The 19,392-nt window shown below is 45.0% G+C and overlaps 1 protein-coding gene across 1 annotated transcript in view; it reads left to right on the forward strand.

The window, feature by feature from the left end:
* Nucleotides 1-2,323: 2,323 nt before the first annotated feature.
* The window catches only part of LOC147619754 (autophagy-related protein 18d-like), a 28,893-nt gene continuing 11,824 nt past the window's right edge, over nucleotides 2,324-19,392 (forward strand). The window contains exons 1-2 of the mRNA XM_086825583.1: nucleotides 2,324-3,361; nucleotides 3,457-3,730. Coding sequence (XP_086681709.1) covers nucleotides 2,588-3,361; nucleotides 3,457-3,730 — 1,048 coding nt within the window. The 5' untranslated portion in view covers nucleotides 2,324-2,587. The remainder of the gene's footprint in view (nucleotides 3,362-3,456; nucleotides 3,731-19,392) is intronic.

A 19,392-nucleotide genomic window follows, 5' to 3' on the forward strand; every position in this document is an offset into this window, starting at 1 on the left:
TGCTAGTCAATTACAAGCTTCTATGAAATGACAAGTCTAGCTTGAACATGTTCTAAGTAGTGTGAAGTGGATCATCTGATCAAAGATACGGAGAGACTTCAACTTCAACTAATCATAATGCAAGCCTTCACATGATTAGTGTATATCGTGGATGGATAATGGCCCCATTAAATGTTTTACTCGTGCTCGAGCTTGAAAAAGTAACCAAAACAAGGTAGATATTCACCTACTAATTTTAGTCTCTAAACCAGGCCGAAGGAGGCGGGTTGAGAAAGTGGGTGGATGGATAATGGCCCCATTAAATTTTTTGCTCCTGGTCAAGCCTAAAAAAAATAATTAAAACAAGGTAGATGTTCACTTACTAATTTTAGCCACTAAACTAGGCCAAAGGAGGTGGGTGTTAGACCCCTACCCCCCTACTAAAAGAGAAACCATAGCGAAAGACTAGTCTAAGGGTCAAGCAAACTCACTTGGGGCCACCATACATTAATATCCTATCACTCATCGGTAATCCAATAGCTTTCTCAACATAGTTGGCTTGAATAAACCTTATGGTAAGAATTGAGTACAATTCTTCCAAGTAAAAATATGCACTTCATAATTCTCACAAATAAGAGGCACTGACGGCTCCCGTGGGCTCAACACGACGTCTTATTCCTGAATTATGAACGGAACGATTATAAAGGGAACGGTTCTCCCTTAACTTTGCTAAAGATCCTACCATCTAAATCTAATTCCCAAAAATTTTCATTGTTTTCTAAGTTTACAACAATCAAGTTTGGTTTTTAGGTTTAGAAAGCACCTGTAATTCAGTTCCACCCCGCCACCTGCTTTCCAATGTTTAAATCCTTTATCAACTTTGACCAATTCTATAGACTCTACCTAACCCCATATGATCCTATGGGTTAGCTTGTTTTGTTCACGTGTTTGTGTGTTGATTGGATGTGCATGATGCAGTGGCTTGGGCATGCTTCTCGATGAGCATACATTAGTGAGTAAGTGGTCTTGGGTGGACACACATGTAAGTGGATTCTTACTGGGGGTGTTTTAATTCCTATCAAATAAGAGCCACCCATTTTGCCAAGCCCCCAAGAGAGTCGTACACATGCTCCCTTGGCACCACCAAAAAGGTCACTAACAGTTCAACAACACCCTTTGTCTACCATGCCACAAAACCAACTTGATAGTAAGAGTCGGAAAGACAATGCTCAATTAAGTGCATCAACAAAGTCAATAGTAGTGACGTTAAAACTTTCACCATGGATGAGCAAGCATTTTCTACCTTCACGCATTGAGCTCACAAAGTAAGTTGAAAGCCTTAAACCTCATGTAAACGTAATACCCCCAATATACATATACTTGGGAATGATTAGAAAACCTAAAATTTTAAAACAAAAACCAAATAAAAAACAAAAAAACAAAAAAACAAAAAAACAATCACACATACACACAATTGCACACACATAACTCATTTAAAACAATCAAGCCCCCTCTATACTTGCACACTCGCACATGCACACACACACACACACACACACTCTCTCTCTCTCTCTCTCTCTCTCTCACACACACACACACACACACACACACAGACACACACACCCGCACATGCTCTCTCTCTCTCTCTCTCACACACACACACACACACACACACACACACACATACACACTCGGACACACACACATGCACTCTCTCTCTCTCTCTCTCTCACACACACACACACACACACACACACTTGGACACACACACATGCACTCTCTCTCTCTCTCTCACACACACATACACACATGTGCGAGCGCATGCACACACATACGTACACATACATATAGCTTTAAAATCCCCTCCTCTCACTTTTCATTTTATTTCTTCTAACCTCCCCACCCATTAACACAAAAAAACTTTGATTTAAATTTCTAAAAAGTCAATATTTTATTTTTTCCTTTTTATTAAAAAAATAATTTAAAAAAGAAACACCTGTGTCCCCCCGATCTCGCCTATGCTTTTCTCCCCTTGCATGGCTAGCCAGGCTAGTCGTGGATGCTCTCTATGCACCGCCCACATGCCTTATCTACCCTGCCCACCACTGCTCTACCCTACCCGTCCCCCCACCCCACGGCTTCCCACAACTTGCCCACCCACCATGTGCTTTTTTACTTGCCCTGATCGAATAAGGAATCGTTCGCAATGACAAAGAACGTTAGCTAGAAATACGATTAACTAATGGGCAAGACTTAGGAGTGTGCGTAAAGTGAAGTCTTGTGGGGTTGATCTATTCACAATATATATGCATAGGGCAACCGCTGCCCAAGTATCCCTTGGAGATTTCATACTTAAAAAAAAGGTAGTGGGGATTATATTTCACGCCACAAAAGAACACTGGAGAGTGAACCCTCCCCTTAACCTAAGCAAATGCATTTTGACGATAATCCTTTTGGCGAGAGCGCCGCTTGCGAGAAGTAATCTGACTTCCTTCAACGCTATCAATCTTCATATCCTATTACCTTGGCCCAGTGTTGCAGAGGATCTGCTTATTCTCTCAAATGAACAGGCCTACGCAGATAAGTTCCATCTTTGCCGCATATTAGGATGGCCTCGTCCCCCTTCGTAATTACGGTTCCTCCTTCGGATCCCGGTTTGCCTTCAGATCTTTTCCTGCCCTCCCAACCCCTCCCCTTAGAGTCAGAGGGAGCCTCACCCAACCACTCGGATTTCGACACGTGTAACCTTGACAGTGATCTGCTGTCCGTTTCTTTCAACCAAGACTATGGCTGCTTTGCCTGTGGCACAAGTAAAGGTTTCAGGATCTACAATTGTGACCCCTTCAAGGAGACCTTTCAGAGGGATTTCCCTAATGGTGGAATAGGCATGGTTGAGATGCTTTTCAGATGCAACATCTTGGCCCTCGTTGGAGGGGGACCTAACCCTATGTACCCTCCCAACAAGGTTCTCATCTGGGATGACCATCAGAACCGCTGTATTGGTGAGCTTTCGTTCAGGTCCGAAGTACGAGCTGTGCGCCTGCGCAGAGACAGGATTGTGGTGGTCTTGGAACACAAGATTTATGTCTACAACTTTGGGGATCTGAAACTACTGCACCAAATTGAAACCATTGCGAATCCTCGTGGTCTTTGCTGTCTATCTCCAGCATCGAACTCCACTGTGCTCGCTTGTCTCGGGCTACACCGTGGACAGGTGAGGGTTGAGCATTATGGTCTGAAGAAGACCAAGTTCATTCCAGCTCACGAGTCACATCTAGCTTGTTTTGCCCTTACAATGGACGGTCACCTTCTTGCTACTGCCAGCTACAAGGGTACCCTTGTTAGGGTCTTCAACTCCCTTGATGGCACTCGTTTGCGGGAGGTAAGCTATCAAATCAATCTAAGCAGAATCAAGTGAAGCTTGGGACATTTCTTAGATTTAATTATCTCAAAATATCTCTCCTTATGAACGAGTAGGTCCGGCGCGGGGCGGACAGAGCGGAAATTTACAGCATTTGCTTTTCACAAAATGCACAATGGCTAGCTGTGTCCAGTGATAAGGGAACTGTTCATGTCTTCAGCCTAAGGGCTCCTGGATTCAGGGAAGTGCCAAGGCTTTCTGACGTTGAGTCCATGCCAGGCTCTGGCAAGCGAAGTGGTAGTGGTAGTGATACCGTGGAAGGTGGCAGTGGCTCTAGTCCTGTAGCTTTTAGCGGCAGCAACCCCAATTCAACGCTTTCCTTCATGAAAGGTGAGTAGCTCCATCTTGCTGGTTCATTCTTTTACTGTGGTTGGTTTTGTCATCAACCTACAAACCGAAGGTTTTGTATCTGATATCATGCTATGGAGTTTGCGTTCTTACATTGTAACTTTTTTTTTTTTGCTGTCACTCAATGTGCTTATTGAACATATTGCAGAATGGCAAACTATGTCAATCTGGGGTGTTAAGTTTTTGTGTTTGCATGTATATGTAGTACAGCCAAGAGTGGTGTGGATTGGTGTCACATTTGCTTTTGGATAGTGAGAAAGATGACATTGGTCTTGTTCCTTGCTTGCAAGTAAGAAGCTTCCGGGGCTTCTACTCCACCTCTTGTTCCTTCTCTACATGGATGGGCGGTTGCATTAAAAGGGTGGCTTGTGTCTCGAATGGGGACTTCAAGCATGTGCTTTTGGAGGAGGTGGATATTGTACTTACAACTGGGCATTGTGGTGAAGGTCCTACTTTGGGAAGTTGATGCAGTTTGTGAATAGACATGTCAAGTTCTGCTTATTTTACTAGAAATTGAAGTGTCGCAATGGACAGTAAGCGGGCAAGCTTTATCCATTGCCATGCATAAGGACAACCTCTTTTTGGGCCTGGGTAATCTATTTTTGGGCTGGCCAGATTTGGGTGCCTGCACGTGTGAAAGGTAAACTGTATAAATAAGGTAATTGATAACGATTTCAGCCCACAATCAATAAGTGCAGCCTGACTTCTCTCACAAACACGAGTGATTAGTACAAACCCCCCAAGAGGGGTGCAAGCTAGCTCACCACTCAACTGTAGGTTCGCATCCGCAAACCTCCCCGAGCTAGAGGCTAAGGCTCCAATCCTACAAACCATGCCAGTCAGCACTGGTATACCACCAATGCTTGCTTGCTAAGGCCTTCAACACGTCTATCCGTGATCCATTGAATCCAATCATGTTCCGACGGTAATCTTGTTTCATCACAGACCACCCTTTGTGAACAATAATAACCCTAGTCTCACTTATATAGTGGCTACTGCGGGCATAAATAATTGTTCGGTCTCATAAATAGCTAGTATACTTGGTATTATTAACCATGAGCTTTTGCTTCCTCTAATCCGAGAGCTTTCCTGACCTTGTTGGATTAGACCACTAATTCTAAAGATCAGCACTAGGTGTGTAACATACTTCCCCTCTTGGGACGTTTGGACTCTTGGAAACAAATTTTTTCTAAGAAAGAAAACTTGGGAAACCTATGCTTCAAAGTGGCAATGGGCTCCCAAGTCAAATTTCAAGTTGAAGATATTCCCGGTCTTGGAAATAAATAGGGGAAACTCAAACTACATTTGACAATTGACTCCATAATCTAGTTCACCATTCGTGCACTTTCCACTCATAACTTTGCCATAGGAATTGACTAAATCTTAAGCCAGTGTCCTTACAACTATCTCGATGGAACTAAAAACAGACCAACTCGAACTAGAGTCGTGACCATCACAGAGACAAATGTCGTAGACAATCAAATTACCTATCCTATTAGGATTGATTAATTCCTTGTACCTAGGGGATTAAAATACCTTCCCTCTCTTAGAACCATAGAACTATTGATTTCTGAATGCTCTCCTTATAAATGATCTCTGAAAGTTTTTCTATCAAGATCATGTCCAAGCCAGAACATCCATGATATAACTCTCCTACTGTACCATATCCTCTGCCAAATGCACAACTGCATAGCATGTCAATTTTTTCTAGGACTACACTTGGAACTCCATTTTCAAGTTCTAATTCTCAAGGGAAACTTAGGCTGACACCCATACCAAACATAACGTGTTTAGAATTATCGTAGATAGAACCCGACCAATCAAATGATCTCTTGGTGCTGAACATGTGTAATTTCACCGGACGGTGTGGAATGTTTGGTTGAACACAATGTTAATCAATACACTTAAATACACTATAAGATTTAATGGACAACAAGCACAATACAAGATATAATTTGTGGAATTGACAAGAGACACACAATGAGCCAAAACGGTCGACCCCTCCCTCAAATAATGTATATTGATCTTGGGAGAATCAAGTACATAGTGTCATGGGCATTTTTGACTAGATTTGCATACCAATGCATATGAATATAGTATTGCAAACAATATGATTGTCGGTGAAGATCTTCAACTCACCCTACTCTCTTAATTGCCCATGTTCCCTACCATTTACCCTCTATTGTTCCACTTCACACATGGTAGAAACAATCTTCAGGAGAGCACGTAGGACAACAGTACACTACACTGGGTATGTATCATGTGAACATGGAGTCCTACTACTTCCTCTTGCTACTTGCTTCCATAATTGATCATTAAAGCTTACCAATTGCAAGTAGAGTCGATGTTAGTGGTCTTTGCGATGGAAGCATCTGCAGTGTTGAAACTTCAATTTGTTGCGATCCTTCGCGACGAAAGTCTTCAAGTGGTTACAAGGAATCTTGGGAAAGCTTTCCCTATGGTTCAACTTGAGAAAGGAAGGTTGAAATTAGGGTTTTGAGCCAAAAGCCTAGAAATTACAGCAAATAAAAGGGTTGATATGGTGAATTTGAGCCTTTGGGTGTCATGTGCATGAACATGTACGTGCTGATCCTTGAAGGGCCACACAAACAACAGATTAGGGGTGAGAGGAATTGGTGTTGACTGCAGCAAACATGATTTATGGGTCCAAGGATCTGGCCTATAGCAGGTCGGCCAGTCCATGCAATCTTCCAAGGTCTATTTAAGGCAATTGCATAGTTCATTGTTGAGCATTTCATTCCTTGGGGAACGTGGTCATAGAATAGGTTAGGTAGGAGCTTTTGTACATTTTGATGGGGCAGCCATTGGATAGCCAAGGCTTGTACACCTTTTTGTACTATAGAATATACAGCTATCTCTCTCTCTTCTCTCTATATTCTGAATGCGTTTTGAATCAAGCATGTTCCAGGATGGTGTTTAGGGCTGAAAGAAGAGTCCTAGAGCTTCTGTATGTGACATTGGTATCAGAGTATCACATTGATTCAGTCCCAAATGAAGGTGAGAGTAATACAAGACATGGAAGAAGTTCCCACGAGGTTGGTTGGTGGTGTTCCACAAGACCCAAGGGGAATGGTAGTCCTGTGAGTTGGGCCCCCACTTGGCGCCACACTAGGAAAGGCTTTTAGGCAATGGTTCCAAGGCAGGATGATCCTCCAAGGGGTGGAGTGAGAGTGCCAGACTCAATACTCGGGAGAAGAAGACCAGAGAAAGTGTTCAAGATAGAGCATGAAGGGATAGGGGACAAGATGGAACAGATGCATAGATCTTCATTAGTTTTCGAGTTGGATTTGGAGACCGGGCAAGGTTTTCAATGAAAAGGTTGCCAGGAAGGGAAGGATGATAGGCTTGGGACTCTAGGATTGGACAATGGGATGATGACAGTCATCCAAGAATAGAAGTCATCAAGTTTATCAGAGGGGGATGTCAATGTGCATGCACATGTACATGATGATCCGAGGGGCTGCTCCTTGAAGGGCAACGGATTAGAACTAGATAAGGAGCTACGCAGCTTCATGGAAAAGGAAAATGTGGTGGAATGGACCAGGAGGGTTGTTGGCCAGCAATGATGGAGAGGAGCTGGTGTCAATTGCAGCAAACATGATTTATGGTTCCAAGGACTTGGCCGACGGTAGGTCGGCCAATCCACCCAATCTTCCAAGGCCTATTTAAGGCAATTGCATAGTTCATTGTTGAGCATCTCTTCCTTAGGGAATGTGGTTATAGAAGAGGTTAGGTAGGAGCTTTTCCACCTTTTGATGGGGCAGCCATGGGCTAGCCAAGAATTGTACACCTTTTTGTACTATAGAATATAAGGTGAATTTGGGCATGTTCCTGGATTCATCTAGGTGTATATATACACAATATATTGAATACTCAGCTCTCTCTCTCTTTCTCTTCTCTCTATATTCTGTATGCGTTTTGCATCAAACATGTTCCAGGATATTGTTTAGGGCTGAAAGTAGACTCGCATGTGACATTGGGAGTGTGTAGGGAAGGAGAAAGTGCAGAAAATACAGCCATAAGGCCTCTTGAAGTGGGCACCAACTTCTAGAGAGGGGAGAAGAGAGAGATGATGAGATGTCCACCTAAGGTGTGAGGCAGAGAGAGAAAGTGAGTAGGGGTCCAAGGGAAAGCGAACACGTGTTTGGTTGCTCTTTTTGTACAAAGGGGATAGGGTCTAGGCGGTGTACATTGAGCTTTGTTCACCTTGGGACATTAGTGTGTGCAAACACATGGCTGGTCATAATTTGTAAGTGAGTTTTGGTCACCGAAATAAAGTGTATACACACTCACGTGGGAAGGATTGGAGAGGGGCAACTACTCAACATTGAGACTGAAAAAGAGTCGAGCAAAAGAGAGAAAGAGCATGAGTCTTTTTTGGTTCTTTGCTAGATCCTAAGGTTGGGCTATGACCACGGGTGGGTGTCCCCTTACTCGAAACAATACATTGGTCAAGCAAGCATAAAAACACTACGCAAATTCAATTTGCAAGCAAGCACATAAAGATGCTATGCAATGTAACATTTGTATCGACAAATCCCCGTTCATGAGACTATACCAAAATAGATGTGTTCCAGGCAAGTACACGAGATACCAGACCTAGTGGAACACCAATCCTCTAGCATTTCTGGGCATGTACACTGTCATGTGCACAGTGTGTATCTACCGTGTGCTACACGCACACAAGACTAGCTTCGAGGTTTGGGGAAGCTTGGAGCTAGGCAGGCTGATTGGCGAGCTGAGTCAGGGATAGACTAACGGACGGGCATCCAAGTATGGACGGGCGAGCGGCCAAGTGTGGACGCCCGATGACCGGCCAAGAGCCTATAAAAGGGTGGCCAAGGTTAGTCATTAGTTCATAGAGTCTCGTGTGTCTGTGTGAGAGCTCTATGGTGAGGAGCCTGGATCTAGTGCAGACGTGCACCTACTTTATGCAGTCGAGGCTGGCAATAGTCTCGAGGCTCGCGAGGGTAGCTTCGTGGCGGTATGGGACGTCACGAGGTAGAGATTGGTTGGTACGTCCATCTAGTTAGCTCAGCTCGTGGCTTGGTGGGGACAACCAAGACTAGTGGGCTTGCCCACGGCTGTCAAGGTTGGGAGGTGAGTCGGGCGTGCACCCCCTTCACGTTTGTTTGGTTTGTTTGCAGGTTTCGAGTCTTGTACAAGGAGCGTTTTACGAGGAGATCCTATGGGGATTTGACAATGGTATGAGATGAGAGCAAGCCTCGAGAACGAGCAAGTCGGTAGGTAGAGAGAAAGAGGTCAAAGAAAAGGTATGAGTTCGAGAAGATTGCTGTTTTTCTGTACATACTGCTGTTTTTTGCTTAGTAAGAAGAAGGGCTATGTTTTGCAACTGTGTGAATTGTTTGAGAAAGAGAGAGAAGAGGTAAAAGCCTATCGGCTCTATGTAAGAGATAGAGATGTAAGAGCCTGGATCTAGTGCAGACGTGCACCTACTTTATGCAGCCGAGGCCGGCAACAGTCTCGAGGCTCGCGAGGGTAGCTTCGTGGCGGTATGGGACGTCACGAGGTAGAGATTGGTTGGTACGTCCATCTAGTTAGCTTAGCTCGTGGCTTGGTGGGGACAGCCAAGACTAGTGGGCTTGCCCACGGCTGTCAAGGTTGGGAGGTGAGTCAGGCGTGCACCCCCTTCACGTTTGTTTGGTTTGTTTGCAGGTTTTGAGTCTTGTACAAGGAGCGTTTTACGAGGAGATCCTATGGGGATTTGACAATGGTATGAGATGAGAGCAAGCCTCGAGAACGAGCAAGTCGGTAGGTAGAGAGAAAGAGGTCAAAGAAAAGGTATGAGTTCGAGAAGATTGCTGTTTTTCTGTACATACTGCTGTTTTTTCAAAATCAGCATGGTTGCTTTTGCATCATAGGAACCCGTGATGAAGGTTTGGTCTTGTATGGGTTGTTTTGCTTAGTAAGAAGAAGGGCTATGTTTTGCAACTGTGTGAACAGTTTGAGAAAGAGAGAGAAGAGGTAAAAGCGTGTCGGCTGTATGTAAGAGATAGAGAGAGAGAGAAGTGGCGTTTGAGTGGCTGCAGAGTCCACGTAAGCGAAGAAGGCAAGCAAGCATGTGTACGCAAGCAAGCTGTACACATAGGCAGGCGAGTATACATGCGCACGTGGGCTGGTATGCGGAGGCAAGCGCAGTCGGCTAAGTGTATGCGCAGGCAGGCGTAGGTGCGCATAATATATGCAGGCGCGGTGGTACACGCAGGCAGCAGTCGGCCCCGTTGCGTGGCAAGTGACGGGCTCTGCAGTGTCGGGCATCATACTCCAGGCGTATGCAGACACGTGTATGCAAGTACCAGTCGTATGCAGGTAGTATACTCAGGCAGGTGGCGCTAAGTTGCTGGAGAGAGAGCACAGGAAAAAGCACTCAATGGGTGGCGGATTTTTTTTTGTCTTGCTTTCGTTTTTTTTCTGAACCTTAGCTAAAGGGTTTAAAAAACCCACGCCTTGCTTTATGGGTGTTTTTGTTTTAAAGAATATATATATATATATATATATATATATATATATATATATATAATTAAAAAAAAACACAAAAGCAAAAGCTAAGTAAGCTTTTGGGGAAGCATTTAAATTCCCCTCAAGGAGGCTTCTTGCCACATATCTCTCAAGCTCTCAAGCTCTAAAGCTCTCTAGTACTTTTCTTTGTGCAAGATCAAACTTTTCTCTCATCTTGCCCTCTTCAAGATGTCAACCCAAGAATCTGAGTTGGAACCCATTCCCGAACGTGAAGACCTGCCGGCTAGCCACCGATGGCGATCTTTTCGACGATTTTGTTTCAAAATAAGATTTTCAGGAGTTTAGAGTTGCTCTTGAAGCTTCTTTCTCGGAACGTCAAGCACAAGTGGCCGTGCAGATGTAGGCTTTACAGAACTCCATCTCTTTGTTGACCACTACCCTATCTACTCTTTCGGGTATGGATACTTTGGCATCTGCTTTAGGCCCCAATATTACTCCGGAACAGTTTGGGGGCGAGCAAAAGCAGTGTACCAAAGAGATCGTGGACACTTGGCTACATAAGTGGCAAGTCCATTTTCAGTTTCATCCATATGACGATGGCAAAAAGATCCAGTTAGTAGCAGGTTTCCTCTCAAGTAAAGCTTTACTTTGGTGGAAAGAACTCAACCCTAAACCAAGGACTTGGGCACAATTCGAAGAAGTCTTCAAAAAAGAATTTCTCAAGAAAGAGGATGACTATGATATTATTACGTGGTTTGCTACTTTGACCATGACCTCGCAGAACCTCACTTGTGAGGTCTATTGCACAACTGACACCTCATAGAGGCCGGAATGGGCCGACCCCCCCTTGGAGTATTTGATTACCCAAGGAGAAATGTAAAATGTACAAGCTTAAACATATGCCACTTAATCCACAAAGCTCTAAAAGAGAGATGTGCACAACTGACACCTCATAGTAGAGACCGGAATGGGCCTCCCTCTCCCCCCCCCCCCCCCCCCCCCTCTAGAGTATTTGATTACCAAAGGAGAAATATAATATGTACAAGCTTCGAGGGGCTTACTCTCCCCACGGGAGATACCGGATTATCCATATACAAATGCCATAACACTACCCCTGCCCAAGCACGAGGCAACCATAGAATTCAGCCGATACACAGGTTGTAGAAATGTTGAGCCAACAATATAATCCATAAACCTCTGTGTGGGTACTGATTCTTTCCCAAAAACCACGGGTCTTTATGCAATATAGAGCTGGTACAACAGGAACAACTCTCCATTCAGTCGGTACAGCAATAACATGGGCTGGTACAACAGACAGAGAATCTGAAACAGTAAGTACAGCCCTCCATTCAGTTGGTACAGCAAGTACAAGAGCTGGTACAGGAGATACAGCTTCCATTCAGTCAGTACAGCCCTTCATTCAGCCACTACAAGTACAATGGCTGGTACATCAGGTACAAGGGCTGGTACAGCAGGTGCAGTGGCTGGAAATCATAATAAAATGATTAAGTACCTTGTATTCAGTATTTCTTCGCGATGGAAACCTTCAAAACAGTCCCAACAGTCGATATACTTCATAGGCAGCCTTCAAGAGAGAGAGAAAGAGAGCAGCCAGCATTTGGGCAGCTTGTAGAGGCTAGTGTCCCGATGAAAGCCTCCCTTAATGAAGAGAGAGGGCTCCACTTTATAGGTTTGGGCCTCCCATGAGCTAAAATGGCAAGAGAAGGCTATAATGACAAGTGGAGAACCACACGATAGCTGAAGTGACAAGTGTGAGGCCACTTGTCTCACTTTGATCCACTTTCTTGCCACATGTCCCAATCTAAGAGATGGGTCCTCCCATAATTTTTACCTTTAAAAAAAATTGGTAGATCTTTTGCCAAATGTGCTTTGGCATGTCTCTCCATTTGCTCAATTCCAGACATAATGACATGAACGGAATTTCCATTGGAATCGCGCCAATGAGGTGATAGCTCAAGTGGTGAAGGTGTTTGCCTAGGACCAAGAGGTCCTGGTTTCAAAACCCCCCTTGGTGCTTCCTCGGCGGCATTGCCTATGGGTGGATATTTAAGTGCTTACGGGCGGCTGTCTAATGACAGTGAAGTTTGGTAACTATGGTAGGATTTTGGGCCAAAGGCCAGTTGAAAAAAAAATAGTAACCCTCCTAGATTTTAGGAGTGTGATCCTTTGTTTTCTAGGATAATCCCCAATTTCCAAAGCTTGTACTTTCCAATATTTAGACGTCTTGGAGTCCACCAGATCCTTTTCTTACTGGGAAATGTCCAGGCTGGTGAGATCCTCTCCAGCTTCTTAAAAGTTGTCCGCAACTTTAAGCTTCAAGCCATACATCCAAGATAGAAACATGTCCCATCAAGTGAGCGAGACCAGACAATCTCAAAAATCCAGTATGACTGAAAGAATCCATGTCCCAAATAAATGGGCGAGACTAAATAAGTCTCCATAATATCAATATGAAAATCATGTCCCAAATAAATGGGCAAGACAAAACAATCCTATAAGTCCAAATATCATAATCATGTCCCAAACAAAAACAGTCCCATAATACAAATCATATCTCTTTGTCCATGCTCCAAGTTGAATCCAAACAAATATGTATTAGTGTTATATCCACCAACTCGAAGGAGCAATCTCTCGTCTCCAATCCCAAGTGTCACGTCAAACACATGCTACTCTCCACTGGCTTCCATGCTTACACATGTAAACACCAAGCTGAGAAATAGAAGACCGATTGACCGTCTACGCGGATGTAGAACGCGCATTGGATCTGAGCACAGACGTCAAGTCCCCAGCATACCAAATTCCAATTAATTGACACTTGGCATAGACATAGTCCCCTGCCAACAAGGTGTCAGTCCACATGATCCTTGGTGTAGACATAAGTCCCCGTCAACCATGCGTCATGTCCATTCTACCACTTGCACTCCGTGTTGGTCCTTTGACCACACACCTTGGAGGAGAGGTGGGCTTTGACTTTGATATTTTTGTATGAACACCTTCCACTTTTGATCTCCACTTCCAAGTCTTGCTGAAGAACTGAGCATCTGCTCTATTGTTATCCCTTTCCCTTAACACAGTGGCCGGTCATGTGCCAGAACTGATCATGCCCGTTGCTATGTCTCTGGAACTAATTTGAGAGCTTAATAATGTACTGGTTTTGAGTACATACCCTTAGGGAATGCTTCCTCTATCTTTGCCTGTTGCAAACCACTCCACTGCTACCCTACTGCATTCTTCTGTTGGATCTGTGCACCTCCTTGGGACTTATGATTAGTGGTTGAGCCTGAATGCTTTGAGACCGATGTTGCATGCGCGGAAGCCTTGTTGTACTGGTCCACAGCCCTAAGCTTGATTAAGAACAAGATGCTGAGTTAAACATGATTAAGACAGAAGTGAGAGAAGAAGAGATAGATAGTTGGTGTCAGGGTTTTCCATATTTAATATGGTGCAAAAAGGTTGCTAAATGCTTGTACATGACTTAGGCCCTTGGTCAGCCCCAAAGGGTTGACCTCTGGCCCCTTACATGACTTTTATTGACCCCTAGGCCGATGAAATGAACGAATGACTTGCTTGATGACTGAACGAGGAGTGTATGCTTATATATTATGTTGAGGTGCTGGTCAGCCAGTCCCAGATGCTGTCGGCCAGCATTGTACATGAATATTCAAGATTTATTCCTGATAAATGCTGCGCTTTGCCCTCCATGCTGCCCACACTGCTAGTCTTCAACTTGGTGCTGCCCCGCTTGTTGCTTACATTACCTGCTGGTTGTCGACTGGATTCTGCTGGTTACTGACTGGTCATCCAGACCCTCCTCATGATGATGTTGCTGCTGGTGATGCTGATGATGATGCCGAGGCTGACGATGATGATGTTGATGTTGCTACTGATGATGATGGTGCTACTGATGATGTTCTAAATGCTGACATAATCAAGGATTCTACTGTTCATGCCGAGGATTAGCCATGGCACAGGCGTGTACATGACAATTGATGAATCATGTGGTGGACAAAGCTTGGCTACTGCCACTGGGAAGGATGAGGTGTTGCATGGGGGCGACATGCATGAAGAGGAGAGCGCTGGGAGGGGGGGGTGGGGGTGGGGGTGGGGGTGGGGTGGGATTTCGATCAAGTTTTCCTTGAGAACCAGCTCTTGGGAAAAGGAAACCAGGACCTCTAGCAGGTGCCACAAGAATCTTGAGTTTGTGCTAAATGCTCATAACGGTTACCAGTAGGTACTAATGCCTCGGGGGTCCCACTTGTTTGACGCTTTGGTTGTCAACGTCCTCGCGGGGAAGGGCTGTGATGTCACCATGGCTGTCGGACTAGCTGCCAAACAGCTTGTATCCTCGCTGTGCTGAGGTTTTTGGAGGCAGGTGGTAGACTGTCGAGTCAAGCTGGCCAGATCGTCTAGCTAAGGAGAGGGATAGGTCTAACGCCTGGTCTCCTTCGCCCCAACTGGGGGGGGGGGGGGGGGGGGGTCTCGGGGTGGGTTGGAGGGGTGTCCCATGTGGGTCTATTGACGAAGATAGGCTCTGGCCTGGTGCCTCATTTGCCTGCATATGAAATAGTGCCTTGGGAGACTTGAATACTCCACCCCCTACAGAATCGGTCCGCTCTGGAGGTTGGGGAGCATAATAACATGTAGAAGAGCCTCCGACAAGGCTATGCATTCACGGATGGATAGAATTTTTGCTACCTTGGCTACCTCAGAAGTGGTTGTTTGGGCTGTCCAATCGATTGTCCAATTGACCAAATCAGGGGGATATACTCCTTTCGAAGGCCTGGGAAGGAGAGTGTGACAAGGAAGCCTGATAATCCTGCAAGGAGGTCTGATGCGGGGTGGAAGCTGTGGCGGGTGGGAGATCAATAGACGGGAGGAGGCGGGCAATAGGAGAGGGGGGGGGGGGGGTGCTAAGGAGAGCAGGTGGGGGAAAGCGGAAGGTGGGGAAGAGGGTGGAAGGTGGGCGTTGAGAAGAAGGTGGACAGTGTAACTTGGTTGAACACAATGCTAATCAATACACTTAAATACACTAAGATTTGATGGACACTTGCTCAAATACAAGAAGTAATTTGCTGAATTGACAAGAGACACACAATGAGCCGAAACAATCGACCCCTGCCTCAAATAAAGTATATTGATCTTGGGAGAATCAAGTACATAGTGTCATGGGCATTTCTAACCAGATTTCCATTCTTCGCGACAAAAGTCTTCAAGAGGATGAAGGGAATCTTGGGAAAGCTTTCCCTATGGTTCAACTTGAGAATGGAGGGCTGAAATTAGGGTTTTTAGCAAAAAGACTAGAAATTACAGCAATAAAGAGAGCTATTTTGCTGAATTTCAGTCATTGGGAGTGTGTAGGAGAGTGATTAGGATCCGGAAACACTCTTGAAAGCTTGAGAAGCACCTTAGCAAGCTTGGAAATGGAGTTGGGAGGGAGAAAGTGCAGAAAATGCAGCCCAACAGCCGTCATGAAGGAGGCGCCAATCTCTAGAGAGTGTTAGAAGTCATCTCCTGTCTATTTTTATACACCAGGGCCTTTGTTGTGGGTGTGCCCGCCCTTATGAGGTGTTTTCTCATTTTTCCCCACTCTCCGTATTTTCTCTCCATTTTTTTCCTATTTTTCTGTGGCATGGGAGGCAGTCTAGTAGTGGCAGGAGGACCTTGAACTTGGCCGACTGCATCTGTGGAGACTTGGAAGTCCGACTGCATTGCATGAGTCGTGGACTTCTCTGATGTTGGCCGACCCCCTCTGCTGCTGGCCGATTGTGGAGTTTTCAGTCGTGGGGGTGTTTTTGTGTCCTGTCGGTTGCCCTATAGCAGGCCGACTACTGATGGGGGGCCATATAAAATGGTCCACAGCCCCCTTGTCATTTTTGTATCATTCTCGGGATCTTCTTGTGTATATAGAGCAGAGTTACACGCCTCTATCTCTCTCTCTCTCTTGTGCTGTGATTTTCTGCACTGCGTTTTGCTCTTGTGTTCCCAGATCTGGTCAACATCTCCGCTGCGTATTCTGACATGGTATCAGAGCCTAGGCTCTAGATAGTTCTTGGGATTTGTGTGAGCAAGAGGGGGATTGTTGTGTTGCTGATTGGTGGACTGTTCGGGACTGTTCGGGAAAAGGAGAAGCAAGAGGACGGCGGGCTGATTTGCTGGACAGCCACTTGCAAGTGTTAGTTCTTCTTTGTTCCCACCCATCCACCCTTTTCAGAGTACATCCCCGCAATGGCAGATCTGTTTCAGATGGTGTCACCATTTGGCCACCCGAATGGTTCACTCTTGCTTTTACACTATGTACATATTGGATTGGTGTCCATGGCTTATGGAATGTGCCTATGCATGTGATTGACACGTGTCATGCTGTATAGTTGGATATGATATTCCGCTACTTGACGTTATCATGCCCGGAATATCTGGAGGACTTGGCTTTCCGTTGGGACTTGTGCCTTTGTGTACATGCCCGGAAACGCCTGGAGGATTGGCTTTCCACTGGGTCTGTTATCACATATACTTGCCTGGAAACGCCTGGTCTTATATGGTTTCATGAACGGAAATTGCTCATGCCAATGCTGCATTGCATAGCATCTTTATGTGCTTGCCTGCAAATGAAATTGCATGCTATTTTCATGCCTGCAGGACCTATGTGTAGTTCCGGGCTAGGGGACACCCGCCCGTGAACCGTGCGTGTGAAATTGTCTGCTGACATGGTTGTGTGGCATGTGAACAGGTGGTAAGTATTACCCAATCTAGGCTCAAATAGCCCTTAGGACTTAGCCAATATTTATAAGTGAGTGCGTTCCCACTGCATTAAAATTTGGGTGTCCAAAAGTCACTTATAAATTATGACCGCTTTCAAGTTCACACTCATTGAAGTTCCGAGGCGGACTAGACTCAATGTCCAAGACCCGATCCTCCCCTTTTACTCATAAATGGGCATCTCCCCATGTCCCTTCACCTGATTGGACCCCAATTCACTTACTTATTAAGAGAAAATTCGTGTTTTCTCTTCATGAGGATTTTTGGAGGCTGAAAACTCTGTTTTTCCACCATTTCTCTCCATTTCCAAGCTCTCCATAGCCATACCCAACTTGCTAGGGTGTTTTCCAAGCTTCCAAGAGTGTTTCCAAGTGCTAATCACTCTCCTACTCACTCCCAATGACTGAAATTCAGCAAAACAGCTCTCATTTTTGCTGTAATTTCTGGTCTTTTTGCTGAAAACCCTAATTTCAGCCTTCCTTTCTCAAGTTGAACCATAGGGGAAGCTTTCCTAGGGTTCCCGACATCCTCTCGAAGACTTTTATCGCGAAGGATTGCGGCAAATCGAAGATATCAACACTTCTAAAGCTTCCAACGCGAAGGCTTCCGCTTGCAACAACTTCTATGAAGACTGGTAAGCTAATTGGACAATGTGTTGTCATTACTTATTCAGTAGAAGAGCAGGACTCCTTGTTTAGCCGCCCTGTGTAGTATTTCTCTTTCTATGTGCTCTTGAAGATGTTGCTACCTTGCTTGGTAGAACATAGAGCCAATGGTAGAGAATATGGGCACTGAAGTCGGGCCGGGCATCAAGGCAGCTCTTTGGTGATCTACATCGACATACCATTGTTTTCTAAATGCTGAATTTCATATGCATTGGCATGGAGGATTTGGCAATGGATGCCCGTGATGCTATGTATTGAATTTCTCCAATAGTAATACAATTTACTCAAGGGAGGGGTCGGCCGTTCCGGCTCATTGTGTGTCTCTTGTCAATTTAGCAATTTACTTCTTGTATTTGAGCAAGTGTCCTTCAAATCTTAGTGTATTTTAGTGTATTGATTAGCATTGTGTTCAACCAAGTTACATTGGTATCAGAGCATACGGTTCTCTTTCACTTCTATCGTGAGAGACGATCACCGTGAACACTAGCTATCTCTACACTTAAAACATTATGGATAGCCATACAATGAATGTTGGAGATGCTAATACAAGAGGCAGGGACAATGAAATGCATGCCTCCAATGCTTTACAAGATGAGCAAACTCATGTGGTGCACAATAGGGAACATGAATATGTGGGAGAGCCGTCCCGTGGCAAAGAGAAGATGCAAGAAGAAGAGTCCATAGTCTTGAGGGCTGAACTTACTCGTATGCAGGCTCTTCTCCATGCACAACAAGAAGAATTGAATCTCTATCGCCGCCACGAGGATCCATTGGTACATGATCGTTTGAAGGCCAAGAAAGCTGAATCTTATGTGGATCATGCAATGGCAATGATTGCTCAAGAGTTGCACATGCAACCGAGGGATGCACGTGCATACTTGGCTCATACCGAGGATGCCTATGCAGAAAAGGCAATCATTCCACATGTCTTGGAATCCCCACTGGTGCCGGAACAAGAACTTATGTCTAAGAGGATAAATCTCCATGCTATGGGAGAGGAACAATCAGTGACTTCACGCCATGCAGGAATACCTTATGTAGCCCGTGAAGGATACAATGTTTATGGCAGTGGTCAAAATGTATGTCAAATGCCATTACCGGCTGAAAATGTGCATGCACAACACATGTAACATGGGCTGTAATTTTCTGTTGGTGCAGGTATTCCGCATATCTCTCATGCCACTCATGCCTTCGAGTGTGCTCGTGAGAGAGAAGCTATGGCTGAAAATGTATCAATGCATGTTGAGGGGCCAACCATGCCTCATGCTTACAGGGCACATGTATCTATGCCTTATGCATCACCTTTTGGTCCAAAAATGATGCCAGTTACAGGGGCTGTCCCAATGGACAAACATGGGGGAAAACATGTTGAGATGCACACACATGCATCAAAGTCTCGTGACTTCAAAGCCGGAGACAAATCTGTGAAGTTTGACACATATCATGGGGAATATGATGCATCAAAGGCACTTGCTTTTATTGCCTAGTTTGATATTGCTTTCAGTGATGAGGATTTCACTCAGAAATCCATGATCCGGCGTGTAAACATATTCATGAAAGGCACTGCTGCCCATTGGTGGCTCACAGAGAAGCTCTCACCGAATCCTGTTAGATCAATCAAGGGAAGAGTTCAAGGAGAGGTTCTATGCTCAATTCTTGCCTCCCAATGCATTGAATGAGATAACAATGAAGTGGGATTGG

This window comes from Cibotium barometz, chromosome 32, assembly GCF_041138505.1.
Source record: "Cibotium barometz isolate CiBa-2024 chromosome 32, ASM4113850v1, whole genome shotgun sequence".
In the NCBI taxonomy this organism is placed as follows: domain Eukaryota; kingdom Viridiplantae; phylum Streptophyta; class Polypodiopsida; order Cyatheales; family Cibotiaceae; genus Cibotium; species Cibotium barometz.